Source organism: Phytophthora sojae (assembly GCF_000149755.1).
Source record: "Phytophthora sojae unplaced genomic scaffold PHYSOscaffold_5, whole genome shotgun sequence".
Classification (NCBI taxonomy): Eukaryota; Oomycota; class Peronosporomycetes; order Peronosporales; family Peronosporaceae; genus Phytophthora; species Phytophthora sojae.
The window spans coordinates 6,496,769-6,509,306 of NW_009258119.1; the positions used below are offsets into that span (position 1 = coordinate 6,496,769).

At 52.1% G+C, this 12,538-nt stretch overlaps 5 protein-coding genes across 5 annotated transcripts; 2 read left to right on the top strand and 3 right to left on the bottom strand.

The window, feature by feature from the left end:
• Window positions 1-747: 747 nt before the first annotated feature.
• On the bottom strand, window positions 748-1,071 carry PHYSODRAFT_452112 (hypothetical protein; the record flags this gene model as incomplete). The annotated part of the gene is made up of 1 exon (XM_009531777.1): window positions 748-1,071. A coding segment is annotated over one exon (324 nt), but the record flags the coding sequence as incomplete, so codon positions are not given.
• A 1,353-nt stretch (window positions 1,072-2,424) lies between these two features.
• PHYSODRAFT_508915 (hypothetical protein) lies at window positions 2,425-3,115 on the top strand (the record flags this gene model as incomplete). The annotated part of the gene is made up of 2 exons (XM_009531778.1): window positions 2,425-2,811; window positions 2,954-3,115. Coding segments are annotated over 2 exons (549 nt in total), but the record flags the coding sequence as incomplete, so codon positions are not given.
• A 1,905-nt stretch (window positions 3,116-5,020) lies between these two features.
• On the bottom strand, window positions 5,021-5,987 carry PHYSODRAFT_334517 (hypothetical protein; the record flags this gene model as incomplete). Its single annotated transcript, XM_009531779.1, has 2 exons — window positions 5,021-5,544; window positions 5,600-5,987. 2 exons carry the CDS (start codon window positions 5,985-5,987, stop codon window positions 5,021-5,023), a joined length of 912 nt encoding a protein of 303 aa, XP_009530074.1.
• Window positions 5,988-6,136: 149 nt separating this feature from the next.
• Window positions 6,137-6,788, top strand: PHYSODRAFT_334518 (hypothetical protein; the record flags this gene model as incomplete). Its single annotated transcript, XM_009531780.1, has 2 exons — window positions 6,137-6,279; window positions 6,356-6,788. 2 exons carry the CDS (start codon window positions 6,137-6,139, stop codon window positions 6,786-6,788), a joined length of 576 nt encoding a protein of 191 aa, XP_009530075.1.
• Window positions 6,789-6,933: 145 nt separating this feature from the next.
• On the bottom strand, window positions 6,934-8,244 carry PHYSODRAFT_505437 (hypothetical protein; the record flags this gene model as incomplete). The annotated part of the gene is made up of 2 exons (XM_009531781.1): window positions 6,934-7,707; window positions 7,879-8,244. 2 exons carry the CDS (start codon window positions 8,242-8,244, stop codon window positions 6,934-6,936), a joined length of 1,140 nt encoding a protein of 379 aa, XP_009530076.1.
• Window positions 8,245-12,538: the final 4,294 nt, after the last annotated feature.

Below are 12,538 nucleotides of genomic sequence, written 5' to 3' on the forward strand. Positions count from 1 at the left end.
GAACCGCGTCCCGGGCTCCATCATGAAATTGTGCAACTTCTTGGTCACGACGAGCCGATTCTTGAGAGTGTTCTGGTTGAACTGCTCCTCAAGCAGGCGCCACGATTCAGCAGCGGTTGTCGCTCCACGGATGTAGACTTTGTATGTGAGACTCACGGCTCCAGCGATCACACCAAGAGCCTTCAGATCGTCGGTCTTCCACTGTACCGTGGAACGGTCACTCAGCTGGTCGAACTCTGGCTTGACGATGGGGGCCAGGAGTCCCTAGTGCGACAGCTTCATCTGCATGTTGAACTCCCAGTGGTAGTAGTCGTCTTCCACGAGCTTCACGGTGTCTGCGTAGCTTGGGCTCATAACCACTTGAGATTATGCGGGCGAGGCTTGGTAGTCGAGTGTTGGTTAGGAAGGAAATCCGAAAGTGAATTAGAATGAGTTAGGCCAAACTAACTATCATATCGGAGTCTCCTACGCTTAAACATGATTCGTACCAACGCACACCTCCTATTTCCGAGTATTAGAGGCTGGGGATCAAAAAGTAAATGTTGCAGATCGTATCCAGAGAGGCAACTTCAACCTGCCTTTCTCTCAGCCAATCCAAAGTGTCAAATCTTGGGGTTCCGCCAATCAGATCCCAGTATTCCACCACGTGTACCACAATTGCCTACCATCGGCAACAACTTCACAGCAAGCACGTACCTCGATACGGAGACACACAACTAGACTGCGAAGTGTACAATCGCAACACGCCACGGACACGTCTTCCAAGTCCCCGACCACACACAGCATCGGCGTCAACATGTCCGACTCGTCCGTTATACCCGTGAAGTGGCCGAAAATGCAATCCCATTGGAACCGCACCCAGCCGCTCATGACGATCCGTTGCCCCAGTAGATTGTCCAAGATGAAATCTTTCTTGCTTTTCTCTTCGTCTACGTAGCTGCTGCACAAATTCGGGAACACGTTGTGTAGTGTCCGCTTCGAGACGGTAAAGCTCGTTGTGACCGTCGCGATCAACGTGTCGGGCATATGCTGCTCCAACCGCTCGAGTACTATTTCAGCATCCTGGAACCAGTGATAGAACCGGTTCGGTTTCCACTCCATGAACACCATCAAGACATACCAGCAGTGGTTGGTTCGCATCTGACTCATACGAACGACACCGTGGCTAGCTCCAGCCCTACACTCCTCCCAGCTCAGCAAGAGGTCGACAGGTTAGCCCACCATTGAACGCTTTGTCGGCTTCGGCAGTTCCGGTACCGGAAGAAGAAAGACCAACTGGCGACGGACCTTGAGCGGGACAACAAGCAGCTTCGTCAAGTTGTTCGGTTTCTGGAACAGCGTCTACAGTCGCCCCTACCGACTCAAAGCACGGCGTGGAAAGCGGCAGCCACCTATTTCCACGTGTTTCGCCACGGTTGCCAGTGGCCTTCGGTATCGAGAGGAAGATCGACCAGCGACCAGTTCAAGTTCGCACAAGCTGCCATGGCTCAATATATTGCGTACAACAGCGTGGTGTAGCTCGTTGTGCCCAATCTGTGTTGCTGGTAGCTTTGACGCGCTGGGCCACATCTCGGATCACGCCGTCACTTAGTAGCTGAATGTTTTGAGGGACGAGGCAACTGGAGCTCATAGCGCTGGGTTTGAAATTGCAGAGTGACAAGTATGCTGTGGAAAGTCTCTTAGTCAGCGACTATGTAGGCGTTAGCTCTTTGGTTGTCACCAGGTAGGAGACTACCTATCATCCGTGTGGTCTCGGACCCTCACGTTCCACGTGATGACACGCTCCTGTTATGACACGAGTCTCACGTTTTATTTGATTGCCGCCTCCTTGGCTGATTTAGCCTGCGAGTTGAAACTTGCGACCTACCGCCCCCTCTCGGTGCGTCAAAGCTCAGGTGTGGCCCAGACTTCGTGCTCACAATTCTTCGTCAGCCACACAGGCCAACATGTGTTACCCAAACTAAAATTATGATGGCGTGAAATCTTGGGGTCAGCTGTCCCGGGTTAACCCTTTTAGAACTTGCAGTCATTTGTCGGCTGTCTACTTTAAACTGAGCTAAACAAATCAAAAACTCAAATCGACTTCAGGTCGGGTTACCCGTCCGATAGTTTGAACACGATCTAGCTCAAATGCTGGATGATATCCGAAAGCATGGGGCTTCCGATACACTGTCTTGACGGTATCCGGGCACACTGGGCAGGATAGCCCACGCCTTGGCTCGTGCGTAGAGCTCTGCGGAGCACCAATCGCTCATCCCACAACCGATCAACTCCTACTTACTTACCAGCGGCTGCGTCTTGCTGTCTGTTGGGCGGGCCTTCTGGGCCTCATCCAACCGAAGAGCTGGACTACGACAGCGTGGTGCCGCTTCCTGAGACGAAGGCCTCGACCACCGAATACTCACTCGTGCTGACGTTCAAGCCCAACTCAACATCAACAGTGGGTGCCATCCGTACCCGGCCGTCGATGCGGACGAAAACACCAACGCTGGCCTCTCGCTCTTCAGCTGCAAAGGGTCGTCTCTCGGCTCCCAAGTCTACGGCTGTGTGACGGCCTACGAGGATTCGTACGCTATCATGTACGCCTGGTACTTCCCGAGAGACCGCAAGGGCACGTTCGGCCACTGCCATGGCTGGGAGCACGCTATCGTGTGGCTTGAGAGAAAGGGTGCCAAAGATGCGAACATATCCTCCGTGCCGGCCTCGATCTCGAACGACAAGTACTTCTCAGTCACACCCCCGGACACCGCCATGGTGGAAGCGACGAGCGTCAAGTTCCAGTACAAGGCGAAGACCTTCAGCCACTATGGAGTTTGGACGGCTCCATGGATGTATTGGTGCAGTGGCGGGAGACCCCAGGCAACTACGACCGCTGGCGCGACAGTCCGTCAGCAGTATGTGTACATCCAGGCGATGTTGACGCTCGAGTTGCGCACCCACACGGCCTCCGCAGAACGTCACGGCCGAGGCCGGCGACTTCCAGCACTTGGCCATGTGGAAAGACATGCCGGCTGCAGCGCGCGCGGCCCGGAAACTCAACGACTTCGGCAGGGCCACGGTACCATTCAATGAGGGTACGTTTCTTGACAACCTGAAGGAGGCCTACCCGTGGTAGAGTTCTCTGGATATTTATAGGGGTAATCACGGTTGGAAAGTATTTTTGGGCAGCCAATCAGGAGAAACTTTTGTGTCCCGGTTTTTTCAGCTCAATCCTACCAGAAAAAATCGGTAGATTTCAGGCGGAAATTGACGTGATAGGTGGACTGAGCCATGCATGGATAGTGCGGTTGGTTGGTGGTGGATGTGCACTTTCCTCGCGCTACGGGGCGCTCACAGATGAAAGCTGAGGTTTGATTTTATTGGCGCCTGAAACATATTTAGTTTCTAACCGTGATAACCTCTGATGATTTTGTATTTGTTGCGGTTTAGACGTCTATCTACGCCCGATACTCCATACAGCTGCAGCTTCTCCTACCGAACACGCCTCCTGAAGACACGAGCCCGCGGTAGTAGCCAATAAGCAAAATGCTTCCTGAGTCACCCCAGACTGCACTACCCTAATGAAAAACGAAAATATAAAAGTGTAACCTATGTAAGGTGAGACTTCTTGAGTCTCACGTGTCCTCTTCTGCTCTACTCTGGAGAGTACTTAGCCTGTTAAAATCCCACGCGTGACTCCGCTCTTGAATCTGATCTCTGCGCTCACCGAGCTGACGCGTGAGCCGCACTTGTGTTGACTTGCCCATTGGCGGCGTCGAGTCTTGATCGTAGTGTTTACATCAACCAAAAGTGGTTGATTATCTTGCTGCACCTGGCTTTCCCTGTCGCGAGTGCACGTGTAGGTCCAAAATTCCCGTAAAGTCATCCAAGTCCGTCGGATAATGGCGCGGTGGAGACGTTGTGCTTGCCTTTGTGTATACGAGATCGCCTCTGACCATTCTGTACTGCTACTCGTCATCGTTGGGTACCTCCTCCATCCTTTTGGTTCGTTATAGACGGCCCGGTTCAGGCGATTTAGCTGATGTCGGACACTAGCCCACCACGAAGGATATACTTCCGTCTGTGAGTCATAGCTGAAAAGTTGAGTATCGGATGTCGAGGTAAGCCAGTGGTGTGCTCGGTTTGAGGTCTCTCCAGCAGCCAATCATCTGAGAAATGCAGTCTCAGAGCCTGCGCCCAGCACGGCAGTGCGCATTTCGCCACATCTTGTACACTGTGCCGCTGCGAGATGACCCCAATGAGTATGGCCACTTTGCTTTTCTGATACACAGTCGCAAACTGGAGGCTTCCTTGTTGTAGAATGGAGTGGACCGTGCGCAGAGTAATCTGCCCCGCCGGAATCTTCACTGTCCAAACCCAGTTAATTGATTCGAGGAACATGTGACCTTCTGATCCAAAGTAGGTTGCAACCCAGTAGACCGGCGTTCCTCTTCTAATCTGCCTCTCATACCGCGAAAATTCAGGTGAGCATTTATGCCCATAGTTGCAACTCTAGACGACCCCGTCTTGGAGTTGTCACCACCACATTCCAGGCCGTCTCCTTCGGTGGGACACCTAACGAAATCGCTTGTCGACGTTGCTCGAGCCTCTGGACCTCGCGTTGAAGGTGTTGGGTCTCTTTGTCGAGGCCTTGCGCCAGTCGGTCCTTCTTCTTGCGGTGACCTACTAAAAATCTCTGGTAGTGAAAGGGTTAAACAAGCAGAACATCACCACTCAGGTAGAGTGAGGATATATAGATCCGCATGTGCATCGGGTTGCTTCCGGTGCCTTCTTCTCATAAGCGGTCATGTCTGGAGTCTGTGCCGTTTCAGATTTTGTCAAGTACAGATTCCTCTCCTGCTTATGATACTGTATTTAAGAAAAAGTTCGTCGTTTAACCTAAAATACACATGACAAAATAATGAGTTGGATCAATTATAGTCCTGTTCTTAGCCGTTAGATACTAGTAGTGATAAATGTAGTTGAAGTCTTTCGAGACTGCAGGACCGCCATCTCCATGCCGCTTGAATGCAGTCGCTGATTAGTCCTTGTTTGAGGAGTGGAGGGCTCGAACGGACTCGCACACATTCGCCAGGAATAGCAAGGGGAAGTCGCGGTCGATCCGACGCAGATCCAGCGGCGCAGGCTGCTCAGTCGGTGTGCCGTATCCGTGCAGCAGTACCGTCAACGCCTCACCTGGAACCGGTCCCTGCTGCTGCTGCCACGACGTCTTGGTGTCTTGGCGGCCAGCGTTCTTCTTCTTCGGACGACGTTTGTGGTGGGCCGAGCGGATGATGTTGGCCTGCTCGGCTTCCAGCTGCTGTAGTCTGGCGTCGAGGTGTTCCGGGGGGCTAGCAGCGGATACCGTAGGCCTTCGAACTGCACTGTCGGTGTGAGGAGTCGACACGCGATCACCCTCGAGTGTAGAGGCCGAGTATGCGACTCGCTGGTCTTTCAGCTCGGCGATGCGTCGGCGCACGGACGAGAGCTGTCGGTACGGCCACTTGCGGATGCTGTTGCGTCTGCAGATGCGCTTGAGCGCAGCCTCACAGATGCCGAGTCGTTCTGCCGCCTAGTCCGGAGGCAACGCTGTTAGTTCCGAAGCCACTCAATGACGCACGATAGACTCCGTAGCAGCAGCTTTTGTTCGCATCCACCACACTAGCTAACCACTCTGAGGGGTTGCTGATGGAGGTGCTCACCGTCTTGAGGGGGAGGTGGTAGACTGCCTGGAGCTGCTCCACGTCGAAGTGGATGCGCTGTCGACGGCGTCTGCGGGTTGCCCCCTCGGCTTCGGACGCGCTTGCTGTTGAGTCTTCTCCCTCGTCTCCTTCGCTGTCGTTGGCGCCCTCGTCGTTGCTGGGTGCTGCTGCATAGTGGTCGCGACCGCTGTCGCTGCAACTGCTGCTGCTGCTTGCGTTGCACACCAGCGTCGGGTCAGGAAGGGGCCTCGCGGAGCTCTCGAGGGCAGCAGATGCAGACCAAGTGGCGCGTGGCGTGGAGCTCATGGTGCGAATAAGATTGAGAAAGTGGAGTGAATGTCGTTGAAGTGAGCCGGATCGGGTCAGCTGAGCTGGTTTGGCGTCCTCCGTCGAAGTCTTTCCTGGAGTTTGATCCTGAGAACGCGAGCATTCTGCAGCTACCAGCAAAGACCAAAATGGTTTCCGAGAACGCAGCAAGTGAGCTCAAGATCTTGGCGAGTAATTTGGAGCTGTATCTGGATTCGAAGGGATTTCAAAACACATCCCTCGACGAGGTTTATCTACCTCAAGTCTCTCCTCCGATGGTGTCGCTGACGAGGTAATCTCGATTTCGCTTTTACATGACTCGTTCTTTACCTTTCTAAAGCTAACACGTCTGTAATGCTGCTCTGTAGGGATATTTCGCGCATGATCGTCAGTGCGGAAGTGCCAACGCTGGCCAAACCTCGTCCCTGTGACTTCAATGCAGCAGCCACCGGGAGCGGCTTCACTATGGGTGCAGCAGCTTTCTCCTCAAGTGGCTTCATGTTTGGTCCAGCAACGCCAAAATCCCAGCAAGAGAAGACACAAGAACTAGGCGAGTTCGAGCTGCGACTCTTCTTCGCTATCACGACTCATGCAGTGGCACCTCTACTCCATTCGCTCTGCGATGTGGGCGATCTCGCTCGACGAATGCAGGAGTACGTGTTTTGCCACCCGAAGGTGAGTGGCAGCAAGATCCACGTATTCTGCGAGAGCACGGCTGGGAAGCGCAAGAAGTACACGAAGTTGGTGAAGCACCTCTCCACAGCTGCCGCTGCGCTTAAGTCCACGCCCAGCTGCGTGTGATTCATCGGTGACGAGGACGGTTCGCAGTCTGTGTCAAGTGCGTTGTGCGTGTCATTCAACCAAAACTCCATCAATATTTCAAGAAATAAAGCTCAAAGCCTGCGTTGATATTTAAGTGTTCATTATACATGATAGCTGTAGCGAGTTATCGACTCGATCTCCACTGGAAGTCGGGCGAGATGATAGACCGGTCGAACACTAGCGACGCGTCCTCCACGCTGCCAAGCAGACGCAGCATCGGCGTCAACAGGTCGGAGTGAGCCATGACGCTCGTGAAACGGCCGCTCAAGCCGTCCCACTCGAAGCGCGTGAGTCCGCGCATGACGATGCGCTGGCCCAGCAGTCGGTCCGCCAGTCTGCGGTTGCTGCTGGAGCTGCACAGGTGCGGGAACACGTTGCGTAGTGTCCGCTCCGTGATGGTGACGCTCGTCCTGGCGATCGCGACCAGCGAGCCGGCCGCGCCTCTGTCTATACCTTCGATCTCCAGCTCCACGTCTTGGAACCACATTGACAGGCACTTCCAGCTCCTCATCATCGCCTCCACGCCCTGCCCAGAGTTGAAGACCACGTCAGGGACCATGGCAGTGCGCAGTAAGTCGATCTGGGCGTTGGTAGGCCTAATGGCATTGGAGCATCCTCGAGACTGGAGGCCGTACCGGAACTGCTGGAAGTATTCCAATGCAACGTCCCACCCGTTCTGCTGCGCCGGCAAGGCGGCGGAGATGGCGCGACGCTGCTGCTCGAAGCTCATAATTTCTTCCCGTAGCTGCCGCGTCTCCTTCTCGAGACTGGTCATGCGATCGTACTCCTTCTTCTGTCTCTCCCGACGGTAGTTTTCTTCTTCTCTGTGGTAGTTCTCCTGCTTATCACTGTTGAGAGACTCGGTGTCCGTCTCGTGCTGCGGAGTGCAGGCTTCCGTCTCTACATATCGCGGCTCGCGACTGGGATATCTCTGTGGGATAGAGGCTTCAGGCTCTATGTATCGTGGCTCCTTACTGGAATATCTCGCCTCTGGCTGTTGAGTCCAGGCTTTAGACTCGTCATACCGAGGCTCTACGTTGGTACTGGGACTGTAGCCTTGCGGCTCCACGTACCGAGACTTGTTACTGGGATAACTGTTCTTGGGCGACTCCGACTCCCTCTTCCTCTTCTCGCCCGTTAGAGACAGCAGGCCAAGCACTGCAATGGCGTCTCTCTCCGGGATGATCGCGCCAGGTCTGGTCAAAGTATTGTTGGTAGAGTTCTGTACTTGGCGTGCACGCGTGTACTCTGGAGCCTGGGGCTGCACACGTGGCTGACTCGACTGACGCCACTCATTATTATTGGCACGAACTGCACTGTGCTGATAGTTGTCGGGGCGGAAGTATCGGCCCGAGCTCCGGCGCTCCACGACTCCTCCGACGATGTCGTCGCTCAAGAACCGGTCGTTGGGTGGACGCAGAGTGCAGAAGTTCATACTGTTACATGTAGTCCTCGAGTGAGACTTGGACCTGTTCTGCTCTGGTGTCGGGACTGGAAATTGAGAAATGAGGTTCGGAATCCAGACAATCTGCGATAATGGGAAGGATAGGCGCAGGAACATCTGCCCACAGGCAGTGCGTTTTGTATGGGTCAGTGGCTAGGAGCAGCGTGCTGCCTATTCGTTTTGTAGTCTCAGCGTGATATACAAGCGTTCAGCTGCAGCAGCTGGCCTGTTCTGCGCGATGGGCAATGCAGATCACTCAAAAGCGCTGATTGAGGGGTTGTTTCTGCTCATACAGTACAGTAGGAAAGCAAAAACATACTGCCGGCAAAGCCCAAAGCTACTCTTGCACAACGACACCACAACTCTCCCTCAAGCCGCGGGCGACAGTACGGTAAGCGAAGCGTAATACGGTCGGTCGTCTAAGATGAGGGGCGTGATTAAGCAAGTCAACCGCACAGCCATCATTGTCTCAACACGCGCGCGGCATCGTTTGATGTACGGTAAGCACTGAAGTACAAGCGCTGCGCTAGCCTTACGTCGGTGGCGGTGTGATCTACAATGTGCGGGAGCGTCTGCTTCTACGCCAGGCGCGGTTGTAGAAAAAAATATCGGGTTGCAGCGCTCGCTACGCTCGCTCGCGCAGACCAGCCCCGCCTAATCGGCGGGCGTTGGAACCAGTGAATGTACTGAGTGAGGCTCGCGCTCGCGTCCGCTCGCCCTCGCCCATTCCTCAACAGATCATGATCAAATGCATTGTTTATGAAAATGGCCTTCCTTGGAAATGGCCCTCTTTACCCAGTCCCGCCACAAGGGCGTTCGAGCAAAATACGGCTGCACACAACCAGCAAGGAACATTTCAACGCGCAAAAGCAATCCTGAGTCTCAGATGCAGCGGCTAATGGAACTCCAGGCTTTACGTATTGCAGAGTTGGTGATTTACGGCGCAACACCTTCGATCACTCTACTGGAGGAGTAGCTAACTAGCTAGCTAGCTAAGTATCTCTTTGTGTCCGCGAAACCTGAATTACTCCGGAGATTACACTTCCACTATGCCACTTTGCAACACATGTCTTGCCCGACACTCTGGGCAACTCAAGCCTCGACGGATTTCTCAAATAATTTGTAACTGCACTTTGCTATTTCTTTCTCGGCGGCTTCATGCTCGTATAAAATGTTGATACTACAGTAGAAGAGCTCTCTATGTGCCCCGAGTCTACTTTGAACTACACGAGGGAGCTAAGCTGCCTAAGGTCTTGGGATATTTTAATAGTGCTTCTTAAAAGAAGCACTTGAAGTGAACGTAACGATAACGGAAACGACAGCCCTTCAATCTGCAGGCTACAAATGAAAAGGCGTGGTGCTGGCCTATATTGGAACACAATCTTACCTCGACGAGTAGTAACGAATTCCTTCGTTCCTATCGATATCGATCCTTCCATTGTATTCCTGCATTGAATTGTCGGGAATCCCAACAGTCCAATAGACGCGACCCCGACTTGAGATCGCGTCTAACTTGCGTGTTTCTACTGTAGCTCTTTGTGCTGCAAATTATGCCATTTTGTTCAGTTTTCCCCCAAGCCATACGTGGCATGTTGTGAGGGATGGTGCGTTCATTAGGTACAGCGCCGAATGCATAATACTGGAAAGTATGTTATTATTATCTGCTATGCTATTAAATACTAAATTATGCTAAGGTGTCACCGAGGTGCTTCGTGGCGAGAAGTCTTGATGCTCAGAGCCTAGCACTAGCTAACCGCTGTATCAGTCCGCAGTACCATGACTTGAACTTGTACATTAGAACTCAAACCGAGTAGGTGATCTATTGCGAAATTCGTTGTTGCATTTGTGCCCACTCAGTGATTTGGTTCGTTGCAAAGTGAAATGGTGGGATAAGCAACAAAGCAACGGAGATTTGATATTTCATTCAGTATTTTACGACCATACTCGGTTCTAATCGAGTGCATGGCACACACAAAGTCGCTTAATCTCTCGGGTAGACAGACTACTTAGACTCACTTATGGGTTAAGAAGCTGAACACTGTCGCGTCATTCTGCACCTGCTCCTTCGATGTCGCGACGGATGCGGAACATGCTGCGGATGAGGACTGCAACGCTTGCGGTCACGCTTCTTCGCATCGAAGCTCGCGGCAGGCTAGCAGCAGACGCACGCCGTGCAGGCTGGGCTTCATTGAGCTGAATTAACCAGGCAACTGTCGACTGCTTCTTCGCGGGGCGCTCGAGCTCCACTGTATGCAGGCATGTCGTTTGTTAGTTAACCAGGCTACTTAAGTACACAAGTGGCCACTGCCGGTGATGTCGAGACCGGCGCCAAGTAAGGCCAGAAGTGTCCAGTTTGACCGACAAGTACAGCGTGCTGGGTGGTTGCGAAGACATTGGGCATTTTCCCAGGTCTATTGTGAAATTTCCGATATAGCGCCAAACTACCGATTAGATCAATCCTACGCCCCAAGCTAAGCTATTCAGACTTGCTAAAGTATTTAACGAAGATCACCTTCAATAGCGAGTAGCTAATCTCGGTTGGAACGACCTCAGTCTTCGACAAGTGTATCATAACAAAATCGTGTAGTGCTAAGAGTCTGATAGAGCGCTGACAAACTCGTTTTAAGGTCTATTCTGCAGTGTATCCGGCTGCAGATACTACTATGTACAGGGTAGAAAAAAAATGTACGGTATATTCAGTTTAGTCCATATGGATTCCCGCAGAAGTTCGCGGAATTTTGTGAGGCTTCCTGCATACAGAATTATTAATACGACGTAGGCATAATCTATCCTCGTCGTTATTCTGTTCTGGGAACAATACCATGCAAGACGAAGAAAGCTGTCTCTCGCTCGTGCACTGTTGTTGGGCCTACACGTACAGTATTGGTGGTTGGCTTGCGGAATTCACAGATCGAAGTTGCAAAGTTGCACGTCGTTGTTTGATTTACTGTACCGTACGGTAGCTTCGATCTGCACATTTCGACAGATCAAGTGAATGCGTATAAGAGAGGCGGCAGCTTTCGACTCGCTGACTTGCAAACACACCGTCAAGTGTAGGTCAAGTGTTTGAGCAGCACCAGACTCCTCGGACTTGATCAACGATTCCACACACCGCCTCGTTGTGACTCGTCGGCGATGAGGAACGTGCCGGCAGGCTGCGCCGTGGAGGAGGTTAGACTCCCATAGCGAGAGGAAGAAGGAAGGATACAGAGTGGCTATAGCGTAGTAGGGCGATCCCAGAGGCGGAGCCAGCCTTAAAAAAATGGGGGAGCATAGATTTTTTTTAAAGTAAAATCCACAACCTACATTTCGATTCTTCTTTTTGTCATCGCTTTAAACTTTTCGAGGACCGAGTCTTTGTCGATGCAGTTTGTAAGATCACGCTCGATAGCCAAAACCATCAGGTTTGACATCCAAAGATCTCCCATTGTTGTTCTGAGCCGCGTCTTAATTCTTTTCATGGCTGAGAAAGACCTCTCCGTAGTAGCAGTTGTTACAGGCAGCACACGCACCAAGTTAATAATTCGGTGCAAGGTCGGGAACAGCTCGTTGTTATCGGTCCCGACGAGTTGGATGCATAGTTGTTGCGTTGTCTTCAAATTTTGGAACCTTTTGTCGATCTTTGCCAAATTGCGAAACCGAGTGGCCTCTTCTCGAAGGTCGTCCAGCTCATCGGTGAAATCATCGGGATAAAATGTTTTAGCCAGCTCAACAATTTTAGTAGCGCTCCAATTCTTGAAATTATCACGTGGACTGAGCGATCCGCACAATTCTATGAGACTAAGAACTTCTCCACTAAATCGTGAATCCATTTCAGAAATCAGGTTCGAAGGATACAGCTGTATACTTCGTCACGATAGTGAGCTTCTTGTGTAGGCTGGACACCATCCCTGGAGGAGTCCGCTCCTGGAATTCCAGCCCTGCCACACCCCCGACTTCTCATTCCGCGTCGTTTCCACACGTCATTTTTGTCAGGAATGAGAGGGGTGTCGTCAACTTGTATTGATTTGCAAAAGTTGACCGATGAGTTCCAAATCGATTCAAAACTTGGCGAGTTCCCAGTCATAGAACCATCATCGAGCATTTATTTTAGTGCTTTGGATACCTGCTTCGTCATATTCACAGCTGACACGATATCGACGTCATCTTTCTGCAAAAAATGGGACAGCCGATTTGTTTTTCCCAAAACTGCAGTGAGAATCTCCATATGAAATACGAAGTCGAAAGTTCACATCTTCTCTAAAATTCCTGACGCCTCAGCGCGTTTGTGGGGGTTCACACCATC